Source organism: Ostrea edulis, chromosome 1 (genome assembly GCF_947568905.1).
Source record: "Ostrea edulis chromosome 1, xbOstEdul1.1, whole genome shotgun sequence".
Classification (NCBI taxonomy): Eukaryota; Metazoa; Mollusca; class Bivalvia; order Ostreida; family Ostreidae; genus Ostrea; species Ostrea edulis.
Window position 1 is genome coordinate 82,387,982 of NC_079164.1, and position 24,931 is coordinate 82,412,912.

Sequence of the window (24,931 nt, forward strand, 5' to 3'; positions counted from 1 at the left end):
GTAGAACACACCCGCATTTTTATAAAAAGCTCTTTACAGAAATTACAGCTGTAAACCAACTTCTACTGAATCCGTTTACAGTATGTCCATGGCCATCTAAACCATTGGAAAGTGATTGCTAAATGTAAACCCACAAGTCCTACCTCAGCTGTGAGGTCATTGATACGGTCCTTGAGGTTCTTGATATTCTCTTCACATTCTCTGACCCGGTTCTGAGACAGAGACAAATCCTCCTGGGATGCGTTCAGTTCCTGAGTCAGCTGATCCACTACATCTTCACACTTCTGTACCTCGTGTTTGGTGTCATTGTACATCCTGTCCATGTTCTCATAGTCATTCTTCAGACTCTCGATCCTCTGGTCCTTCTCCAGCTCCTTGTTCCTGCTCTCGGTCAAGCGTTCCTGCAGGGTCTTCAAAGTCTCCTCTAGCTGTGCCACTTCGTTAAGGCTCTGGTTGTATTTCTGTTTGTACGTGCTCAGACTGCTGTCCAGTTTATGGGCATCCTCACGAGTTGTGTCCACCTGGTCTTCCAGAATGATCACCTGCTGCTTCAGCTCGGAAATTTTGCTTTCCTGATCCGTAAGAGTTTCAGACTGCCTCAACATCTAGAAGATAAAGATATAAATATAAAATTCATTTAAAACTATGAAATTTTACATATCAGCAACAGATTCCACAATAATTTTCAGTCACTTTATTGGGGACAAATAAATCAAATCAGATCAGAGCACACAATATTTTAAGTTTTCACTTTTAAGATATCAATTATCATCTTTTTTTGTTTGCATTCTTACCTCCCTTGTGCTGCTGTCTTGCTGTTTACTCATTCTCTCAATCTCATCTGTCATACAAGCAATGGATGTTCTCTGTTCCATCACTGTGCTCTGACTCTCACTCAGGTCAGCTTTTGTTGTCTGCAATTCCTGTGACAGGACCTCTAAGTCCGACTGTAGACGATGGATTTCCTGTTCATGGTTGCTCCTGGAGATCTGCAGATCTGTTTTCAGTTGTTCAATGGTTCGTAAGTGATTTTTCACCTTGTAAAAAAAAATTCAATTTCATTAAGAGAGTAGATTTGAATTTATTTCAGTTGAATTTATTTTCATTATCAAAATTTCAATCTGATCTATAAAGAGAAATGAGGTGCCACATGTTTTGTGTTTTTAGTTCATTACTTTATGAACCATGTAAAATATTAGCATTGAGTTATGATAATTTAATGTTATCACAGAAGTACAATAACTATACTATTTAAACAGCTCTCTCTCTCTCTTGGCAGTTGTCCAGATGTTGACTTATTAGTTGTAATGCAGCTACAGAAAAAACTACTGTGATTTCACAACTTGGTTATCTACATCAACACAACATCAAAATTATCCCAACCTTTCCAGGAAAAGATCTCCTTATTTCTAGCCATGAAAGTTATATACTCTCCCATTTAATTCCATATTAAATTAGAGCTTAACCAAGGAAAGTATGTGACTTTTGAGCATAGTCTTCTAACGCTGGTAGCACTGAGTATATACATGTAACAGTTCATGTAAGTTTGTTACAATAGTGACTTTACACATACACATTATACATACTAATATTAAACAATACATGTATCAAAATAAATCACTGAAGTAAGCCTGTTTGTGTTAGATGTTCTGTTAGTCAGAATAATACATTTACCATTGTTATTTGTTAGTAGTTCACCGTAGAAACATACCTGCTGATCTCTCTAAATAAATTATATAACTGATGGTTATGTTGTGCCATTCTAAGTGAACAAGCTAGACAAATCAATGATTCAAATCAGACATTCACAGCTACCCTCTACACAAAATCTACATTGTCTATGGCATAAGTGCATGGACTAAAATCACTGGCCATAACCAAAGCATACACAAAATAATGCAGTTCATCTTCATTTGTACGTTCTATCCAGAATAGATTATCTGTCCCTGTCTACTCTTCCACCAATCATTTCTAATTTTGTGTTATTACAGGTCCTAGAGTAGCTGCAATAATGTAACCCTCTCATTTTTTTTGTTGGGAGGGCTGTTGTAGCAAGGATCTCCGTAATGGTGCAAATGCAAATGCGATTCACTCCCGCAACATTTTCGATCATTCTAATAATTTGCTGACCTTTTTTTACATAAATAAAATGATATTCTATGTTTCTTAGTCAATATATAAATTTACAACCTGCAACTTATGATTTGTGAGCCTCTATTCTACTGTTTTCAACAATTTAGATATATTCCAATTTCTAGATTCATATTTGTGTGCCATGTTTGATGTACTGAAGTTTCAACTTCTGATTGTCAAGTTATTTGCATATGCCATATAGGGTAGTATTTACATCAATGGACAAGTACGGAGGAGAAAGCTATTTCGTCGGTATTTAAAAGGTTTAGATTTAATATCAAGTTAAAAAACGAACAGCAGTGTAAATTCTTTCTGCAACCATATGATTTCCCTTTCTTTGTCGGAGTGGCTACATTTTCACGCAGATTGTCAATGTTTAGGTTTTTCAGTAGATCCAACTTTGAGATCTCGCAATAACAAGCATGGTGGAGCAGACAAAGAATTTTGCATGCTGTACTTGATGTTTAATGAAAAAAACCTTTATTAGACATGCCCAAGCACAAAGTTGGTGTAAACAACATTTGGGATTAATACATGGATTTTATTATCAGTTATTCATAAAATTATTTTGCACCATTACGGAGATCCTATGGAATTGTAGCCCTATCCTGAAAACGTCAGAATAAAAAAAATTGGATAGGGCTACATTATTGCAGCTAGTCCTAGAGTAGATTATCTGCCCTTGTTACTCTTCCACCAATCATTTCTACATGTAATTTTATGTTATTACAGGTCCTAGAGTAGATTATCCACCCTTGTTACCCTTCCACCAAAGTCCTTTCTAATTTTACATTAATACAGGCCCACCACAAACATAACAGTTGATTTTTTTTTAGTTTTACATCATAGCACATTCCCAATGATAACAATGCCTCGGCCAACACTGGGCTTTGACATAATATTCAGGATAAGGAATGTTCACCATAGTGCCCAAACCACATAATAAATTAAAGCCTTATAAGCCTGAACATAAAATAGGTCCATGTTTTAAATCAACACATGTAGTCATGCAGTGCCTGGGATCATAAATACACGGAAATAACTGAAAATATCACCATCTCATTTTAATCCTTTGTTCATGCACAAGTCTGTGAACGTTACCTTTTTAATGAAGGATTTCACATCATCAATCTCCATCCTTGTATTAAGCAATGTTTCCAAACAATTTCTCTTTTTTATCAAATTATCAAAAAGATTAACACATACTACTATATAACACCCACAATAGAAGTTTTTAAAAAAAAAAAAAAAAGTTAAATGAATTTATTCATTTCACAGAAATTCACCAATATCAAGGATGAAAAACTGATGTGTCACTTCGCTGAACAAAGAGAAAGAAAATTTTTAAACCTCTATTTTTTATATAATTTTCAGGAGTCATAAAAACTGATATATATTTTTTTCCAAATCATTCTAATTCAAGGTATTTTCTTAGTATACAAAAAGCAATTGAGATAGTACATCTAAATATACTGTGCATGTTGCTAAAACTCAGTGCAATCAAGTGTAAACATACCTCCTGTAGGGAGATTTCCTGATCATGTTGTAGTTTTTGAATCGTCTTCTCATCACCGGCAATCTTCAAAAATACAGTTCAAACTCAAATCTTCGAATGGTCTTCAAACTAAAATTCACGACTTTTCAATGAAAAATCTATTTGCCAACCTTATGGGAGTCCCCTTCAATCTGTGTATTAAGGTCACGGATTTCTTGCTGTAGCTGTTTGACCTTGTTATTCAACCTTATGACTTCATCCTCTCTGATATTGAGCTATAAAATAAACAATTACTCACAATAACATAGTATAATACCAGTAAATTGCAGGGAAAAGTAATGGTGAGAAAATCTTGATTCTTTACCTCTTCCAAACACCCTGTATATTTCTCCTGTGATGTATCGAGGTCGGTTTGCAGCTTTAGAATCACCTGGTCTCTGTTGGCCACCTGTTACATAAATAATAAAGCACATTGTTACAATTATTGTAAATACTGTCAATCTTGGTGACCTGGCAACAAGACATAATTTTCAATTTCTTTATCATTATGTATACAGTGTACATACTGAAAATTTATTTTTGCATAAAGGCAACCTTGTAATCTAATGTGAAAATAAATCCCCAAAACATTATCTATAAAGTACACAGCCATATCATCAAAAGTTCATATTTTTATGTTAGAAATAAGAAATTATGGTAAATTGTTAATTTGTCACTCAATCAGATCCTGACCTCTGTAAGTTCACAGAGTAATAATGCCCAGGCCAGTAAATAATGAAACAGGAAGTTCTCAGAAGAATCTTAATGTAACACTGTTTGTAGTCTGACCTCTTTTTGGCAGGTTCTGTGTTTTTCCTGAGAAATGGTGAGTTCCAGTTCGATCTGATGAAGCTGATCCTGGAGCTGGCCAATTTCTTGAGAGTTTGCCTGGGTGGCCTGGTTCATGTGAGAATTATCGTTCTTCAGACACTGGATGTCATCCTCAGCCTTCAGCAGCTGTAATCACACACATCAGTACTTAGCTGGGATAAAACTGTTTGCAAGAATTGTTAGAAATAATATACCAACACATTTATCCCTCAGATAGTGACAGTGATAAAAATTTATCTGAAATATCGAAATATAGAGGCACAAAAGGGGTCATTCTGTAGGGGATTTTTGTCAACATTCTTTTCTACTGCAACATAGAAAAAAATACAAACACTGACTAATCAAGAGTGAAGATACAACTTAAGGGGGTGGGGTTTGCTTTTGAATAAATTGGTAGGAAAATCCCAAGACATAGATACTATTGATAACAAATCTTCAACTTCTCACATAAATCTAGTTTCAGTAACCATTGATGTTTTGAGATAACAAACCTCGTTGTAGCAGGCACTGTACTGGGCTTGAGATTCCATCAGGTCCTCCTGAAGCTGTTTAATGGACTCATCTCTTCTTCTCACCTGTTTTAGAAATAGTATTCTTAACTAACCTCAACATGATGATTTTTTCCACATGTCCAAATAACTGAAAATTTAGCACAAGACTGACCTCTTCATCAGAATGTTTGCGGACGCTGTCCAGATCTACATGGCTCTTTGTGAGTGCTTCCTGTAACTTCCTGATAGTCTCCCCTTGCTTTTGTACTTCTCCCAGTTTTTCCTGGTGCTTGCCCTTCAACTTTCCAATCTCATTATTCAATTTTTGGATGGTGTCATCTCTAACCACCACCTGAAATTAATTTCACAACAAAATGTAAATAGAAATTCATGGCAAATAATCACTTCGCATTAGAAAATGATGTTCAATTCCCAATTGTCCATTGTGAGTGCACTATCTTTTCCCCCCCCCCGACTTTCACGAAGGTGGGGCGGGGGGATGCATTCATCTGTCATTCCATAGTGCTGGAATATTTCTTCAATTATCAGACCGATCCACTATCATGTTGACTACTATATACATACCTTACAATTATCTGACCGGTCCACTATCATGTTGAGTACTATATACATACCTTGCAATTATCTGACCGGTCCACTATCATGTTGAGTACTATATACATATCTTACAATTATCTGACCAGTCCACTATCATGTTGACTACTATATACATATCTTACAATTATCTGACCGGTCCACTATCATGTTGACCACTAAAGACATACCTTACTGACGGTGTCTTTCTGTTGTTTCTGCAAACCCTCAACATCCTTCTTCAGGTTGTGTATCAATTCATCTTTTGTGTGAGTCTACAAGAATATCAATATCATAACAGAATAACTACCACCAGACTTTTTTCCAGTTTCAGTAGAGCGCTTATAGAGTTATAGATTTTGCAGACAAACAGACAGACCAAAAACTACATGCCCCCGAATCTCTAATTACTAAGGCATAATAAAGGACAATTGTTAGGATTATGGGAGGTTTTTTCCCCTTTAATTGACGTATATGTAGCTTGGATTTTCTTTGTCCTAATCTTTAAAGCTCACTTCATGGCTGCTCACAATAAGCATGAGCACTTACCGAATGCTGAAGTTTCTCCACCTGAGATTGGACAGAGGTCAGTTCTATATTTAACTCCCTAACTTGGTCTTCTAATCGATTTATCTCATCCAGCTGATGTGCTCCTCGCTTTTTTGATTCCTCAAGATTATGCTCAAGGTTGGTAATAATTCCACGCTTGGTGTCCAGCTGCAGCAATATACAAATATTTATATTCATTTCAAGCATAAATAATCTGGAGAGAGAGAGAGAGAGAGAGAGAGAGAGAGAGAGAGAGAGAGAGAGAGAGAGAGAAATTATAGCTACACAAACCTCAGATTGACTGGTTCTAAGATGCATCTTCAGTTGATCAACTTCTCTCTCCATCTGATTTATCTAACAAGAGAGGTGTTTAAGTCAGTAGGTACCCAGTGAAACACAGAGTTATCCTGACATACATGAACACAGAGTTATCCTGACATACATATGTATATCTGATGAACACAAAGCTAGCCTTCCACTCATATCACATTAAATCTAGTAAGTAATATAACATCTTATTAAAAGTGTAATTTATGTTCTCTTTAACAATCCTAACCGTCTCAATGCAAGTCAGTGTAATTTTCTTATGCTTACAGTAAGTGTAGCGTCATACCTTTTCCTCAAAGCGACTGTTGGCTTCCTGCATGTTAACATGCTCCATTTTCAATCTCTTGATCACATCCTCTCTTCTTTTCACCTGTGAAATTTTAAGCAACAGTGTTATTGTAATGCGAAAGCTATACTTCCAAACTTACTTACTGTGTACAACTATCAAGAAATTTCCAGTACCTCTGAACTGAGAACATCTTGTTCACTCTGAGCATTGATGGCAAAAGCCTGAATTCGAGCTTCCAGGCGGCCATTTTCCTCCACAGCCTCTCTGTACTGCTGCTTGACCTGGGCTAGATCTGCTTCATACTGCTGTAGACTGATCTCCCGACGTGAAAGCTGGAAAACAAATACAAATATTGCTCCTCATATAACATCTTGTGAAATGAAAGTCTTACATGTTTTTCTTGGATTATACCATTTATATTGTGGGAACAAAGATGACCTATTAGAAAATTTGTCCACAAAACATGTTACATATTCATGTACAATAAGATCGTATATTGCTCATAAAATTTTATTAAGATTTTACAACATAGACACAAGTACAGGTAAAAGCAAATTCTAATAAATTTTTTCAAGTATTCTAAGTAAATTTTTTGGGGGGGGGGGGGACAGTTTAATTGTTCTACAACTGTTCCAAATATAGCATGGTGGGGGCCTTTCATAATCATTGATATAAATTAGAACAGCAATCATAATTAAGATTTTCATCGATTTATTTACTGTTCGACAGTTACATTTAATTTTGCTGTGGTTGTAAAAAAAAAATTTGTTTTATACTTTTATTAGAATACAGCTGTCTGAGTCTATTGTCTCAATCAATGCTGGTGCACTGGGCTGCTGGGATTATGCTGTTTAGACTATGGAATTATTTACAGACTCACAAATCTACTACTTAATTATTAAATTTTGGGATACTACCAATATATATTGGTAGCTTAGTTGGGCAAAGGAGTCTAATATACTTACTGTCTCATTACCATTTTACTACTACAGAATGGCACATATTGAATATATTTTCATATATGAATGCTACTTTACCTACAAATGTTAACAATGGCATAATGTTCATGAAAAAGTTTTTGATATTGAACAAGTTGATGTTAAAAAACACCATGTATTCCACTTCTACAATATATAGCCTTTCTCCTCCTAGTTTTTTCTAATACAAAGTTCAAGCAGCTCAAGAAATGAATTCAATGCATCAATACTTACAGTGTCTTCCACACCCCGCCTTTCATCCTGAACATTCCTAATTTCATTATCCAGATTTTTCAGTGAGGAGTCTTTACGAGACAACTGCTCCTGGAGATCAGCTATGTCCTTGTTCAATCTGGCAATCTGATCATCCCGATTTATCAGCTAAACAGAAAAATAGGGAATCACATAGCAGGATATCATACATTCATAAATTACAAAAAATAACTGCTGTAATAGCATGATGCCATGAATATGAATTCTATTTATTATACATGAGCATCTTCACTAGATTTTCTACAAAAACTCACTTTTACCTATGTGCACATTCATTATTCAGAGCTATGTAGTGTATGAAACAGTGAAAACACTGAATAAAACAAGAACCAGGACAGTAGTAAAAGCCTCACCTGATTTCCATTCTGAGCCAGTTTTTCATGTAACACTGAGATTTCAGCCTTGAACCTATGCATATCTTCCTCTCTCTCAGCGATGTCAGATTTCAGAATGGTTTCCTGTTGGCTGGAAGACAGGTCACGCTCTTGGATCACCGTCTGAAGACGGTCCACTTCACGTGCCTGGGCAGTGTACCTGCTGTTGGACTGCTGTAAATCTTGATCCAAAGAGTCCATCTTTCTTTGACACTCTTGTACCTAAAACAGAAAGTCTTTGTCATATACTATATAGCGGGTTTTTTCCGCGGGTGTAAAGTTTGGCATTTTCCTGGCTCAAAGGTATGGTAATAATTTTGACAAAATAAATTTTGGCGGACAAGGAAGAGTGGTCTCTTTTGCAAATACTGAAGTTGCAATTGGGTGCACATTTGGCGATTGATATTTTGGCAGAAAGCTACCTAACTGCTAAAATAAGCCAAATTTATCACCTCGCGGAAAAAACACGCTATACAGTATATCTAGCCCCTCTCTGTATTTCCTCCATGGCCTGTTATATAAAAACACACTAACAGCTTGATTTACAGTATCAGTGCTAAATAATTTGCCCTTCCACAGTCCATTATTTCCCCTAACATTGCTCTCTGACTTACCTCTCCCTGGCATATATTCCCCATAATTTTTCTATGACTTACACCTCTAGTATTTCATTCCCCTAAATTTTTCTATGACTTACCCCTCTAGTACTTCATTCCCCTAAATTTTTCTATAACTTGCCCCTTTTATACTTTTATTTCTCTCTGACTTACCCCTCCCTTACACTTTTATTTCTCCTCTGACTTATTTCTCTCTAAAAATTATTTCTCTGACTTACCCCTCCCTTATACTTATATTTCTCTGACTTACCTCTCCTTTATACTTTTATTTCTCTGATTTAACCCTCCCTTATACTTTTATTTCTCTGACTTACCCAACCCCATCACTTTTATTTCTCTGACTTAACCCTCCCTTATACTTTTATTTCTCTGACTTACCTCCCCCTTATACTTTTACCTCTCTGACTTACCCCTCCCTTACACTTTTATTTCTCTGACTTACCCCTTCCCTACACTTTTATTTCTCTGACTTACCCCTCCCTTACACTTTTATTTTTCCTCTGACTTATTTCTCTCTGACTTACCCTTCCCTACATTTTTATTTCTATGACTTACCCCTCCCTTACACTTTTATTTCTCTGACTTACCTCTCCCTAACACTTTTATTTCTCTCAGACTTACCCTTCCCTACACTTTTATTTCTATGACTTACCCCTCCCTTACACTTTTATTTTTCCTCTGACTTATTTCTCCCTGACTTACCCCTCCCCATCACTTTTATTTCTATGACTTACCCCTCCATTACACTTTTATTCCTATCATGAAGCCCCCCCCCCCCCCCCCCCTCGTACTTAATTCCCATGCCAGTGCACTCTGACTTACCCTTCCCTGATACTGTTTGATCTCATCCCTCAGCTGCTTAATGACTTCTCCCCTATGAGAGGCTGATGCTAATGCTTCCCTCAGTTTCTCCTCGATCTCACGATTTTCATTCCTCAGTTTTATGATGTTGTCATGCCTCTCTGCCACCTAAATCACAACACAAGTAACTTTGTCTGTATGAGGGAATCTTGATTTCATAATATGTTGGAGAGTTGTTAGTCAATTGTTAAGATATTATGTATATATATATATATATAGCAAAACAAAAGACAATCATCACATTCCATTCAGAATAAAATGATTAGTTCAAAATGAGTTTCAGAACAGACTCTTAGCTTCAAATAGAATATTAGTGAATATAATCAAAATCATTTCAAATTGGCAAACAATTTATGAAAAGAATTCTGTATTAAAGGGGAACAAAAGAATAAAAGAGTTCCATCTCTACCAGAAACTTAAGAATGTCTACAGTGTAGCATGTGCATTTCTAGATTTTTTTTTTTCTATCTTCAAACTAATTTGTAGAAGTGCTTTAGAGCTTAATTTCCAGCAATACATGAAATCTAATTTCCTTAAACTGGTTAACTATTACCAGTAACATTTTCAAGATGGAAATTGATATCTTCATCACTACATACCATTCATGTGTAAAAATACTAATTTGAAATAGCTATACAGGTCTATATGTACTTCAATAACACAGGCATGCAATACAGATGGAGTATAATATTTTAATGCATTAAAATGTGTGAAAACTTACACCAGGTCTACTGTAGTCAAACATCTTCAACCACAAACACAAAAGAATTAAAACTTAAAACACACTACTTCTACAACATAAACTTGTGCTGTGATGCATAACATGCATTTATTTCAAGTGTTTGAACCAGTTTCTTGGCATATTTACAATAAGATTATTAGATATGTCAGACAGCCATTAATTTTCATAGGGAATAATATTAAGAGTTCCGTTGCTTTCTTCATTTAAGTTATCATGGTCTTCTTTTTTTTGTAATTAGCCATTAGCAAGTATTGGTTGTGTAAATACAAATATCCTAGTGGATGATAGCTGTTGTATAAATACAGATATCAATTGCTACACCCCAGTAAATTAAGTTACAACACTGAGTTGTCTTTCTTTGCACTTGTTATTGCTACGCAAATACAGATATCCCAGTAGATTAGATATCCCAATGGTTGACAACTGTTACAGATATCAGTGGGTGATTGCTGTTGTATAAATAGAGGTATCCCACTGGATGATTGCTACATGTATGTAAATAGTAGGGCTGGGACGATTCAGGGTTAGCTCGATTCGGTTCGGTTTCGATTCAGAACAGCACGGTTCGGTTATTTTCGATTCGGTTCATGTTAGGTCCAATTTATCTAATGACACCACAAAAATTAACAATTTTAATGAGTAGCATATTTGATTTTATTTTATTCAAGTTATATAACTATATGTTGTCATTTGTAAACATCATATCTATTCATAATGGCATTTTATAACTTTGATAGAAAAAAGAAAACACTTGACAGTCTATTAAAATTTGTTATATTAATGTGCTGCATAAGTTTTGGATTATTAAACAAATCTATACTGAATCTAAAATGTATATGATATTGTTTTCATTGATATACAAATATTCAACAATTCTATCAATTGAGAGTCTTTGAAAATCTCTCCTTTATTGATTTACTTCTCTCATATTAACTGTCAAATCTGTGTCATTACCTACGATGTTGATTTCACTCCACCACTGACAGAAATGCTGTATGTCATGTAAAGATAAACTGCAATGATCTTACGGACCATATTCTGTTGGTATCTGAGTGGTGAAAATGCTAACTCTCAACACAGTAGTGATTTAAATCTCTGTTGCATAAAAAACCACATGTTCTGCACATCACTCGGACGCCATATTTGTTGTTTTGGTGTAAGTAAAATCTAAACCGAACCGAACCGAAATCCTGAATTTGTAATCGGTGCATCGAATCGAATGGTATAAATCGCGGTGCACCTAAATTTTCGGTGCACCGCACAGCCCTAGTAAATAGAGATATCCCACTGGATGAGTGCTATGTAAATAGAGATATCCCACTGGATGATTGCTATGTAAATAGAGATATCCCACTGGATGATTGCTATGTAAATAGAGATATCCCACTGGATGATTGCTATATAGAGATACCCCACTGGATGATTGCTATGTAAATAGATATCCCACTGGATGATTGCTATGTAAATAGAGATATCCCACTGGATGATTGCTGTTGTGTATTTGTATTCTATATGAGTGCATTGCTGTAAACAGCTACATATATGCTTAGTACAGTGAATTTCTTTATACGCTTTCAAATAATGGAACTGGTCAACTAAAACACAATGTGCACAGAGCGTGTACTAACAACAATTAATCATTACAGAGTCTCACGGGAATGGTGGTAAACTGCAGAAGGCAACCTACCTCTGATGTGAGACAGTCCCGAGTGTCCTTCGATGAGATCTGAAGTTTCTGAAGGCTGTTGGTGAGTTTCTGAATCTGAAAAAGCCAAAGCACAAAAGTCTTACCACAGCTATGGTCACCAGGTTTCCAAATGGCAGTTTGCTTTTTCAGGACCAAGGAGAGGATGTAAAGAAATAAAGATCAAAGACATTTATTTGGGATATTTCTCAGTTAATTTACTTTATTAAACATCAAAGACATTTATTTGGGATATTTTTCAGTTAATTTACTTTATTAAACATCTTTTTCTACATTTAACAATAAATTATTACATGTAATTTCATTGTAAGAAACTGTCAACATCTTGAATGGCAAAGGATAAAAATGTTAGCAGATTCAAGGGGGGTTAACCCTGGTGCTGAGGGTAGGATACAGATTCTTTTACTAATAGGAGGTAATAACAAAAATACATTTGTAGGTATCCATCTGTTTTTACATTGAGAGTATAAATAAACTTCACAGTTCTGAGGTTGGTGTTTTTTGTTTTTATTTCAAAAGCTTTGTGATAATCCAGCACAATTTTTCTTACAACACTTATTACTTACATACACTGACAACATGAGATATCTGATTACATACAACATTTAAGCACAGAACATGCATTGCATCCATGCTGTTGACATTTCAAATTTTAGATTATTACCTACAACCCACTATATAAATTGCAATTAGTCATTTCTAACTGTTTCTATAACCCTAATTTTGGTTGGCATACTATAAAACCTGGCCTGGCCCCATTGGCCTGGCCTGGCCTGAAAATTGGCCTGGCCCCAATTTTGGCCTCTAATTATGCTCCATCCCAAATTTTGGTCTGGCCTCAAAAGTTGGCCTGGTCTCAAATTTGGCCTCTAAAAATTTTTTTGGCCTCAACCAAAACAAATTTTTCTTCAAAATTTTGATGGATTTGATTGATTTATTATTGGTTTTAGTTTTTCAAAGACATAGCACATAAATGATGTGTTTCTGTTGTTTTGTAAATATGCACTTTGAAATAATCATGAACTACCACCAATCTGATTGATTTTATTGATTATCTATTGATCAGTGTATTGAATAAATCATTTTCTTTTCCATTCATATTTGTATGTACCAGTACACACCAAAACCGATTGCACAACCAATGAAACAATTGGCATATTGATTTTGTTTCAGAATTATGATTAATTTCATTGATTTATTATTGGTGTTAGTTTTTCAAAGTTGTAGAAATAAAATGATATATGTACATTAAAATAAACATGAAATACTACCAATCTGATTGATTTTATTGATTATCAATTGATTAGTTTATTGACAAAATCATTTGCTTAAGTATACTGATGAAATGATTGATTTATTGATACATTTTGTATTCAATAGAATCCAATTTGATATCAATTTACATATTATGAAAGTGTTACAATTGTGTTGTTATTATAATGAATTCGATTTTAAGAGCACCGCACATTCAGAACAAAGCATTTTCAATGTGCAGATACCACGCATTTAGTGTTACTTGTTTAATTTCCAATGAATGATAAATGACATTTTAAAAAAAAATCAAAATAAACACAGTGAAGTGTTTGCTAGCATAATGATATTAGCCAGTGATCTAAGGATTTTAGATTTGTATTTTAGTCTTCATTTATCTATACTTTACGTAGAATGAACAATGTTGATTAAAACGGATATGATGTATTATAAATATTTCTTTCTTGATTTCATAATTAAGTTTCAATATTCATTGCAAAAGTGACAAGTTCCCATGCTCTGAAGGCCTGCCCTGTCAGGATAAAGGGAATATCTATCACTATATTAAAGGATGGTGATGAAAACTTTTGCTGAAGTTGGAAATTCCATTGTACAGAAACAATGGAGCAGTCCAACATTTGCAAATAGAGTGTGTTTGATACAACAGAAATATTTTAATTAGTAACTCATCTTATGATTGTGCCTAAACTAAATAAGGTATACAAAATTGTCTGTCTGAATTTTCAAAATTGTGATTTTTTTTCTCTCCGGTTTTGTGATAAAGCAACAGTAAAACAGAACTAATTACAATCATTACATTAAATCTGTCCACCGGCCCTTTTCTTATTTTATATCAAAGCCTGCATTAGTTAACCAAAAATAAATAGTTTGTACCTTTATCTAATCACTCCAGCAGCTATATCTAAGCAAATATCAGATACATGTAATGCTCATAATATTGTCTTATAATGGAGAAAAAAAGTTTATGTATCTACAAATTCACAAAGTGCAGCTTTAATTTTGTTCTTAATGTTTTAAGACTGTCATCAAAATTATCTTTTCATTCTGATAATTAATGAAAATAAATGTTCTGTGCAGAGCTGTGTGACATTTCAAACCGTCTATCATAGATTAACCTCAACCTTGACTTCCTGTCAAGACCGGTGCTGTAGAACTCTGTGTTAAATTAATGTTGTAAATAATCTGATATCCCATTACAGTACTAGTGTTACATGTTTATTTCAAATAGTTTAAACAGATATGAACATCCTTAATTCGTCAAAAGTTGTAGTTTCAATCCGTATGATTTATGGTAGTATTTTTATTCCTAGATATCAAACTCATTGTTCTTATCAATGAGAGTGATTAAGGCGGTACACTACATTGTAGTGTGTGAAGTGTGATGATTCATCATTAAACTAGTGTGAATTTGTTTTTTAAATTCATTATCAATAAATGAAGTGGATCATTAGTAAAATCAGAGTTTTCAATGTGCATATTTACAAAACAACACAAACACAACAATTTTGAAAAATCAAAACCAATAATAAAACAATGAAATCAATCATAATTGTGAAAAAATCAATAAGCCAATCATGTCACTACTTCCGTATACTTTTTTGGTGTGTACTAGTACATATGTTAGGAAGGAAAAAAATTATTTAATCAATAAACTGATCAATAGATATTCAATAAAATCAATCAGATTGGTGGTAGTTCATGATTATTTCAAAGTGCACATTTACAAAACATCAGAAACATATCTTTTATGTGCTATGACTTTGGAAAACTAAAACCAATAATAAATCAATGAATTCAATAGAAATTTTTACAGTAAAAAAAAAAATTTTTTTTTTTTGGTTGAGGCCAAAAAATTTTTTAGAGGCCAAATTTGAGGCCAGGCCAACTTTTGAGGCCAGGCCAAAATTTGGGATGGAGCATAATTAGAGGCCAAAATTGGGGCCAGGCCAATTTTGAGGCCAGGCCAGGCCAATGGGGTCAGGCCAGGTTTTATAGTATGCCTTTTGAGTTATGATTTTGTATCACATTAAACTGTAGAACTGTTTCCCAGTCACAGTATAAACAGTTGCGTGGTTTTGAGTGTCTCCGTGACATTTAAGCATTCAAGTGATCAAGACATCATTTACCAAATGACAGGGTTTTTTTTTTTAATATGGATTGGGTAAGTAATGTCTCTGAGGATGATTGGCTGAAAGTTTTAGAGAAAAAAACCCCACAACAAATAACAAAATGCTGTTCGTAGTGTTAAAAAGTGAGATAAAAAAAAATACTGATTTATTGCATTTTTTTTTTTTTACTGAATTATAAGAATTATATAGTAGGTGAGGTAATGAAACACTTATTGCATGGCTTCTTAAGAAACAGTCAAACTGTTGTCCCTCGATAATGGAGAAGACCTGGGAGACTACTGCCTTGCAAGGCCCAAGGTCAATCAAGGTCAACAGTTTCCCAGCTCTTCTCCCCTACCTCAGGACAAAAGTTTTAAGTGTACATTAATGATTAAGTGTACATTAATGATTGGAGATCAAAGAATGCTGCTGATCATGCAATATCTGTATGCTGAATATCATGCATTATAAAATGATGTGGCTAAAATGTGTGAACGTGAAAACCAAATCATGACCCCATTAAAATCCTATGACAAAGCCTTAAAACAATGAATACACCTATTGAACTACCACCCTGTGAACCAGTCTATTAGCACTCTACTCAATTGTTACACTCATTACATAGCAGTCCAACACAAAACTGAAACTCAAACACCTGACTCTACAAAACAAAACCATTAATAGACAGTGATGAATATATGCACAAATATTGCCTTATGCTGATTAAATGGTTAAGAAAGTAGTTAATGCAATACACAGACAAATATATATACAATATTTGGCAAATAAAAAAAAGCTAGGATTAAAAAAAAGCTAAGCATGTGCACATCACTAGACTGTGGGGCATTTAGCCGCAATCTACCTGTGCCAAAGAGTCAGCATGTTGAGAACGCAAAGATTGCATTTCTCCTTCCATTCGTGACATCGTGGCTACTGTTGTATTTGCCTGCATGGATTCAATATATTTCAACAGATGAAGAAAGTTAGACGATTAATGTGAAGAATTTAAATGAGTGTTGGGTTATTTCTATGAAACATGGCGTTCCGATGACACAACCTTTTTGTTATGATCTACACAGTCTAGTCCTAAATAAGGTTATTTCTACAGATGATATAGAAATTTATTGAACTAATTTTATATAAACATTTACAGAGGCATTGCTGTATGCAGAAGGTGGAAATCACATAATATACATTTTTGTTAAACTTCAGATTACATTTGCAAAAATAATTCTTTCAGTTAAATTTCACACAAGCTTTTATTGGTACGGAAGAAGCTAGGGTGGGGAAAGATTAATTAACGCTTTACAGCAGATAATGGATAATGATAGAGAAAATCAGATATGGTCAGTACTGCAGGCATAAGAAATATTGATAAACTGCTCAATAAAACTCAATGATTACATAAATACACATCTTTTCAATCTTTCTGATGGGCTTTATGGCTGCTATCAGATCTGTTGCAGTGTACAGTAGGAGAATGCCATAAATCAAACCCAATTTTGTTTACTATGCTGTCAAGTTAAAAATTGCTCATTCTAAATGAATCCTCAATACTTATATAAAGTTCGTAAAATGCACTGTTCATTTCAGCATTCTTGAAAACAATTTTTTCTTTCTGTCAAAGCTTCTGCGTAAACAGCATCGTAAACTTTCTTCTGATATTGATCTGCAGTTAGTCTGGCTGTTCTACTTACATCCACTCGGGATTCATCGTATGCCTTCTTACAAGATGTCAGCTCCTCCTCAAATGCCTTGTTCTTGGCCTCCAGTCTATGAATCTGAAAATGCACACCAGACATTGAGGTACATATTCTATTCTTACTGCAATGTAATGCACTATGGGTTTCATAGATCTTTAAAACAAACTTTGAAATATGATGGGTACAATATCTGACAGGATATGTAAATGGTGATAATCATATATGCATATTACTTAAAGCTGTAGCTAATAAGGAAAAGCCACACCAGGAAAAACCACACCAGGAGATATTGTCATTTACAGTCTAACATGATTAAATATTAGTCGATGACATTTGAAAAATGTCATGCTTAACAAATATAGACTTGAAATCAGATCAATTCTAAAATTAATATAAAGACATTGAAAATAAATCTTTTGTCGACTTGGTCACAGATTTAGAAACAACAAAAAAATCTAGCCATGCCAAAAGCAGGGAATCTAAATGTTCCATTTTCAAAAGAAATGCAAAAATACAATGGAAGCTGACCTGTGAAAAAACCAAACACAGAGGGTAGAGTTAGTGGATATTATGGTGAAAGGTTACAACACAAAAGTGATTACATTAGTAGATAAACAAAAGCTCGGGACCACCAAAGTTACCTCATCCTCCAGATGTTTTTTCTGGTCCTTCACTTGATTGACATTACAAGTTTGTTGGTCCAGCTACACAGACAAACAAACCATTCAGACAGAGAAAACTGAATATTTTGTATGTGAATTGAAATATGAAGTTATGTTATGAAACACAAATTTTCCCGGTAGTAAAATCAAATTTTCATCCCTTTAATCCACCTCTGGAGATTTTTTAATCCCTTTTGCTATGAACTGTAGGCCACCACTCAAGAATGGGCAAACAGACAGAGACAGGTCAATTAACCTATTTGACCCAATTAACAATACTATTGGCAAAAAATCCTACACAATATATGCATTACTCACTATTCAAAAACAGAATGCTGTGCAATATTTGTGTAGCAAACTACTTTCAATTAATATATGCATACTATATAAACAAAATACATCTGCGATTTAATGCTAGATTCTTGATAAAAAAATTCCACAATATGCTTATTTAGTCAAATCAAGCCTTTCCTACACTCAAGCTTGAAACATGGATAAAACAATGCTGCCTGCTTTCTATCATTGCATTTCTAACACTATACAACTTTCTCCCTGAGATAATTATACCTCACTGACAGCAGCATCGCGCTTCTCCTGGAGCTGGAGAACATCTCGCCGTAGTTTCTGGATTGTATCATCCCTCCGTGCCAACTCCGACTTGAGAACTTCATGGTGATCTTTGGTGGATAGTTGGCTCTCCCGAATTCTCTCCTGCAGAATGCCCATCTATGGAAATGAATGAAAGAAGGATAACATAAATGTAGGTATCCCATCTTGACAGGTTTAGTCTACATCTGCTGCTCCCATTATACACCAGGCAGTACATTTTAAGACACTCTAAGGTCAATATTTACCTCACCTTTTTATTCAATATTATCTACAACTACCACATATGGAGATTATTTTGTCAACTTCTACATGTAGTTTGAGAAAAAGATGTAGGTCTGAACTTGATTTTGTGATTGAAGAGCTTTACTGTATTTCAGTTTCTTTTGTTCGTTGGAGATTTCAAATTTGCGGAGAGCAAATTATGAAAACAGCAAAAATTAACCTTCACGAAAATTAATGCCCTCATATTGATTTCAAAATGTTTAACCAAATCCTATCAAATGCATACTGCTGCATCACACAATACCTCCTCCAGGGCTTTCCTCCGCTGATCTTTGGACTCGTGGATTTCATTTTCTAAAGTTCGGATTCTTCTTTCATAGTGATTGACCTTAAATTATAACATAAACATGATAGTATAATAATTAAGCTCAAGTTTAAATGATACAAAATTTTACAATCACACAAAAACATACCCAAAACAGAGATTTATTACAAGGAGACCCATTGTTAGATGCCATTACAGCAGAGTTTCATATTCAGACACATGATTTTTTTCATGATGCATATTTTACAGTAGTGCATTAAAGCATTTGAATAATTCAAAACTGCTTCATTTCAATAATTAGGAAATCTAAATCATAGGCAGATCCATTCAAAATCACAATAGAATCCATGCCAAGTCAACACAGCACTGTTCAATTGACACTCCGAGTATTTCATTCGTTTTTATCCACTGTTCAAATTTGTGTATTCCATTGAATTCATTTTGTCCACAGTGACTGCTCATTTCTACAACTACAATCCAGAATCAATGTCCCGATCATTATCTATCAAGTTGTGACACTGACAATAAAATCGCTGTTCAAGGTTTCCTATGCATCTCCTTGTCATACATTTGAAATTTAAACTTTAAGAAAAAAGACAGTTAAATCAACATTCTTTTCTAGCCTGGATTTCAAACACACATACACCAGTCCTTATTAACAGCACGTAAAGCATTAGTAGATGATATTTAAAACTCCACAAATCAATATTGATCATGATTTACCTGTCCATATTATTCAATTAGGTACAATCGGGATAAAAACATCAGATAGGATAAAAATATCTGACAGGATAAACATTAAGGTTCTTTGTGTGTTTAACAGTTCTTTATTTCACACTATATAACTCTGATTAAGAGACATCTATCATAACAATTGAGGGTTGGAAATGTAGATAAACAAAATTCTTTTCAATTGTACAGCATATGCTACTTCCAAGTTTTATTCTGGTGAACTAGAAAGTCTTGCTGTTTGCAATGGCATCTCTGTGAACCAAAAACCATCCTCATTTGGTCTTCCATTAAAAACATTAAATGTGTGATGTTTCAGCTTTTGATAATATTTTCTTTTTTGCAGAAATATATGACATAATATTTTATTAGTGATCAATTCCATCTGCTTAATTAGCTGACTAGTTCAATATTGATAACCTCTGTGAGGTAAACATAATTAACTGCTATCAACTGGCCTGAATTGATTTAAATTTGTTGGCCTGAACAGATGAAACAAGTTTGGACAAGATTTTTTTAAATACATACACCTGAATACGCAAGTTTTAAATATCTTTGGGCTGAAGGGCTGAATTAAGAAAAGCAAGTCTTTTACTGCATGTAATTGAACTAGTACCTAAAATCTATTTACTATTTGTATCTATTGCATAAGACAAATTAAAAACATTTGCATGTCGTCAGACTTGCCATATTAAAGTGCAATAGATCTAATAGCAATCATGCAATGACTAAATGTGTTTCAGTGGACAGCATATTCACAAGTTTTCTTACAAAAAGCATTGCTCTGATCATGTATCACAACACATCAAAATCAGAACTGTGTCCTGATGTAACCATTCAAAACAAAAGCCGCCAACAGAGAGGCCTCTATCATGCTCTACTACAGATTTATATCTTTACGTTTTCATTATTCATGCTGTTGTACCCTTTTTGCTTAAAACTCCCCTAAATAAACGACAAATGTTGACATCCACACACTGCAAAATATTTCTTCTAGAAATTTCTGACATTTTACTACAGATACTAAAGGTTTGTATCAATGCTGTTGATTGATTTTCATTTCTTTTTTCCAATGTTTGCTATCTAATGTCAGCATGCCTCAGTGTGGTCCTGTCTGAGAAGTGTACTAAGTCCTCAGCAAAGTACTCAGTAACTGTACCAGCCAGTAATGAAGGAAAACAAAAGCGTGCTAAAGCAAAGTCAACTTACTCTTTCTTCCAGTCCCACCTATTTTCCAGGACAAATTTTTTTTTTTTAGTAATTTTGCAAAATAACTACCAAATAGAAAGGGTTTCAGCATTGGTGGCCATAAATTCACACCATGTACTTTTAATTATAAACTACGTGTATAATATTTGTTTTGCCTTGGTTAATGATAGTTTTATTGTTAGAAAGCAACATCTCTTATTGCAATATAAAATGATACATACATCATGTGAAACTTGCGAGTACTTTTCTTTAGACATGGAAAGTTCATTTTTCAACTGACGAATGGTGTCTTCTGCCTTTCCACTCTGAAAGAGAAAGAGAATTTTCCTAAAATCATATACAGAAAAAATACTTGGGAAAGTATCAAACTGCTGTCAGGTCATACAAAAGAACCTTTTTTTTAGGAGTACTCTTAGTGGAATATTGTGGTGCCCTGATGATCAATGTGACTGTAAGGAATCCCTAACCTTGTGCATCTCAACACAAGGACATGTACCACTAATTTCAGTCATAACTGATATATAATTATTCATAGATGTATGTAAGAGGCTGTCCATTGAAAATCAGACACTGCCTATAGTGTAAGTGGTTAAAGTATAGTCTGGGAAGATCTCACATTTTCATAGTAAACAAAAAGATAATTTGAATTTGATAAGTAAGGCAACTCCAATAGATATCAGAATAGTGAATGGTACCTGACATCTAGTCCCACAAATTTTATTTGTTTTCGAGATTTGCTTGATTACCATGTATTACAACAACAGTAAATGTCAATAATATATTGCTTGTAATGCAGAATAATTTCCATACATATTTTCCTACAAATTCAAATCGTGACAAGAGTTGTCTGCCTTTATCAATAGTTTATATAGAAATTTTGGTAGAGTTTAGAAGTCAATTACACATTCAAACATTATATGAATATAAAATTTTATATCATAGAAAAATTTGCTGATCCCAAAATTTTGATGGGTCATCCTCTGCCTAATTTTTCCTTGGACACTGAAAAGTCTCTTAGTATGTTAACAACATGCAACAGATCTTACATGACATCTCAAAATGTTGTAGTGTACATGGAAGAATGCATGATTTTAAAGAAGTATAATAAATTACCTCCCCTGACAGGTAGCGCTGTTTATCCTGCAACATTTTGATTGTTTGCTGTTGGGTGGTGAGCTCTGAGTCCCGTCGGGAGATCTCTTTGTGTAGATCATGATATTGGGATTGAAGGGAGTTAATTTTTCTTTCCCTATTTGAAACCTGAAGAGAGAATTTTTTTTTTTTTTACATTTTGCATGTTTAGATTAGATTCCATGGTTGGAAGATTTCTCATTCTTTATCACACTTCACTTCTGTGGTCATGTACATACCATGCAATCAACAAAAATTACACTTCAAAATCTTTTTTATTTTACAATATTGACAGAGAAACAAATAAATGATGAATCCTACATTCACTAAATAAACAAAGAAATACATTTTCTCTCAGTATTTTCACTGCTGAGTTTTGCCTATGTTAATACAAGCCCCTATCTGTGGAAACCAACCTCTAACTGAAGGTCCTCCACCCTCTGCTCGGCACGCCGAAGGTCGGTTTTTAGCTGCATTACTGCATAATCTTTATCTGACTGACTAGATGTGGAAGAATCCTGATCCTCTGGTCTTCTCTGTAAAGAAAGAGAATGCTACATTAAGTAGCTGTCACATGAACGAAAGCAACCAATCAGCTGTACATAAAGTAGCTGTCACATGAACGAAAGCAACCAATCAGCTGTACATAAAGTAGCTGTCACATGAACGAAAGCAACCAATCAGCTGTACATAAAGTAGCTGTCATATGAACGAAAGCAACCAACCAGCTGTCAAACTCATAGTTACACCTTTACAGCTGGCAATGTAAAATTCTGAAACTTATACATTTGTTAGCTATCAATCTGAACAGGGCAAGAAGTTAATCATACCAAATTTGGTACATGAAAAAAAGCCCCACTTACAAGTGCTTTTTAGACATATTAGTATATCTAACACCATTACTCTGAACGGTGTCTCAACCTGTTGGCTTTACCTTTGAACGGATTGAAGACAGCTCTCTACTTTGCTGTTCAAGTTGTTCATCTTTTCTGCGTATCTGTTCCTTAAAATTCCTGAGTTGTTCGTCTAATGCTTCATCTCCACCTCTGTTAATGTGCATCACATATTCTTTATTAATTCCCTAACAGAACACCAATATACCAAATGTTCTATAAATTTATTGTATAGTTATCTTATTTCAGTACTTCTTGAACTAGCCTTGCTCTGCTAATTCATGAGCTAGTTACTACTGCTAATGCATGACTTTTACTACAATGTACATCAAATCTAAAATACACTGCTATACAATTGTGATGCTATCGTTACGTTGGATCATGTGCTATATTTTCACTATGCTAATACAAGCTGTTTACAGTATTTTGTAATATGCTATAGTTTTTTCTTTGTTGTAAATTCTTTGGGGAAAAAACTTACAATCGCATTAGAGGTTCCTTCATGATACCGAAAACTTGTTCCTTCGAAAGTTCACGAAATCGAACATTGTCAATCTGAAACACAAGAATCTCCAAGTTACACTGAATTCAGTATGTTTTTCGAATGGCACACAATTGAATTTCCTAAACATAAGAAAAATCTTTACATTTTGCTTAGCCATCTCTTATATCCAACGAGTTCTGGTTTCACAGACAAAACATTTTCTCAACATGAAACACAACAGCTATTCTTTTTCTACCATGACGCTAAGAAAAATATTTCCAAAGCAAATTTTGGGGTCTAAATCAGCATCTGGAACAATATCAACAATGCTAATTAAATCATCTACTTTTGGGCCCTTGATACAATCTTGAGGGTTTTGATAGGTTACACAATACTATGTACCCGGTCTTGTGCCACCTTTAGCTTCTATGCTGATGGCATCTTGAAGGGTTTGAAAATCTGTACAATGGCAGGTCACATGACAATCTAATACCCAATAGAAATGAATGGATTAGAAGATCAGAACTGTACACGAGTGCCTATGTCCAAACAGCAGATATCATCTTGAAAAGTTGAGAGGTGACACACTTGGGCCATTCTGAGGACTGAAGATCTTACTGCATCCTTGGTGACAACAGAGTTAAAGTACTGGTAAAAAATGCCCCAATCTGGGTCTGATAAGGCACTGTTGGGTGATTGGGGGAGGGGAAAGATGACAGAAACACAATGAAAGAGCCCTAACAGTAGTATCTGATCATTATCTCAATATCCAAATTACCAAGCAATGATTAATCACTCTTCTGAGTCTGATCGTGTGTGTCATACCAGTTGGACAACAGTTCTAAATTGCATGTATAGTATACATCTTTAAATATCCTCACACGCTGCCTTGTTTCTTAATGAAACATGCACTGCCTAGAGGCTAAGACACTTGTAACAACATTCAAAGCAAACACCTAACAAAAACCATGATGAATTGCAAACCCCTTAATTTAATTTAGATCTAAAAATAAGATTGAAATATGGCATCAAGAAGGGCAAAAAAAGTCCACAATATCAAGTACAAAAAAAAGTGCAATTAAAATCAATTACTGCAAATAATGTGCAATTCATATCAATTATTGTAAAAAAAAAAAAAATCAATATATGCACCCAGGGGTGCATAAGCCGAGTTGCATGGGATACATTGTAAAGTCAGGAATGATGTGGCATATTTATAATTGTGAAGAACTAATTTCAGTTTTAAACTTTTCAAGTTACTGTCCAGAAACCATATTTGTCTGAAGT

The 24,931-nt window shown here is 34.5% G+C and overlaps 1 protein-coding gene across 46 annotated transcripts in view; it reads right to left on the reverse strand.

The window, feature by feature from the left end:
* Positions 1-24,931, reverse strand: part of LOC125678520 (myosin heavy chain, skeletal muscle-like) — a 75,295-nt gene that overhangs the window by 20,572 nt on the left and 29,792 nt on the right. For 15 of the 46 annotated variants that reach the window (XM_056163102.1, XM_056163071.1, XM_048917123.2 and 12 more), the window contains 30 exons: positions 23,642-23,715; positions 23,202-23,313; positions 22,684-22,803; positions 22,250-22,396; positions 21,358-21,441; positions 21,137-21,154; positions 19,178-19,261; positions 18,610-18,768; positions 18,022-18,084; positions 17,375-17,458; positions 16,540-16,623; positions 12,280-12,354; positions 10,572-10,595; positions 9,812-9,958; positions 8,352-8,594; positions 7,960-8,106; positions 6,922-7,080; positions 6,746-6,829; positions 6,424-6,486; positions 6,133-6,300; positions 5,775-5,858; positions 5,162-5,341; positions 4,990-5,073; positions 4,457-4,624; positions 3,993-4,076; positions 3,799-3,903; positions 3,650-3,712; positions 1,712-1,723; positions 795-1,037; positions 144-605 (listed from right to left, as the gene is read on the reverse strand). In XM_056163102.1, the coding sequence (XP_056019077.1) occupies positions 144-605; positions 795-1,037; positions 1,712-1,723; positions 3,650-3,712; positions 3,799-3,903; positions 3,993-4,076; positions 4,457-4,624; positions 4,990-5,073; positions 5,162-5,341; positions 5,775-5,858; positions 6,133-6,300; positions 6,424-6,486; positions 6,746-6,829; positions 6,922-7,080; positions 7,960-8,106; positions 8,352-8,594; positions 9,812-9,958; positions 10,572-10,595; positions 12,280-12,354; positions 16,540-16,623; positions 17,375-17,458; positions 18,022-18,084; positions 18,610-18,768; positions 19,178-19,261; positions 21,137-21,154; positions 21,358-21,441; positions 22,250-22,396; positions 22,684-22,803; positions 23,202-23,313; positions 23,642-23,715 (3,624 nt within the window). Of the gene's footprint in view, positions 1-143; positions 606-794; positions 1,038-1,711; positions 1,724-3,649; positions 3,713-3,798; positions 3,904-3,992; positions 4,077-4,456; positions 4,625-4,989; positions 5,074-5,161; positions 5,342-5,774; positions 5,859-6,132; positions 6,301-6,423; positions 6,487-6,745; positions 6,830-6,921; positions 7,081-7,959; positions 8,107-8,351; positions 8,595-9,811; positions 9,959-10,571; positions 10,596-12,279; positions 12,355-16,539; positions 16,624-17,374; positions 17,459-18,021; positions 18,085-18,609; positions 18,769-19,177; positions 19,262-19,346; positions 19,843-21,136; positions 21,155-21,357; positions 21,442-22,249; positions 22,397-22,683; positions 22,804-23,201; positions 23,314-23,641; positions 23,716-24,931 lie in introns of those variants that run through there. The other 31 variants (XM_056163043.1, XM_056163154.1, XM_056163167.1 and 28 more) reach the window with 24 other exon arrangements.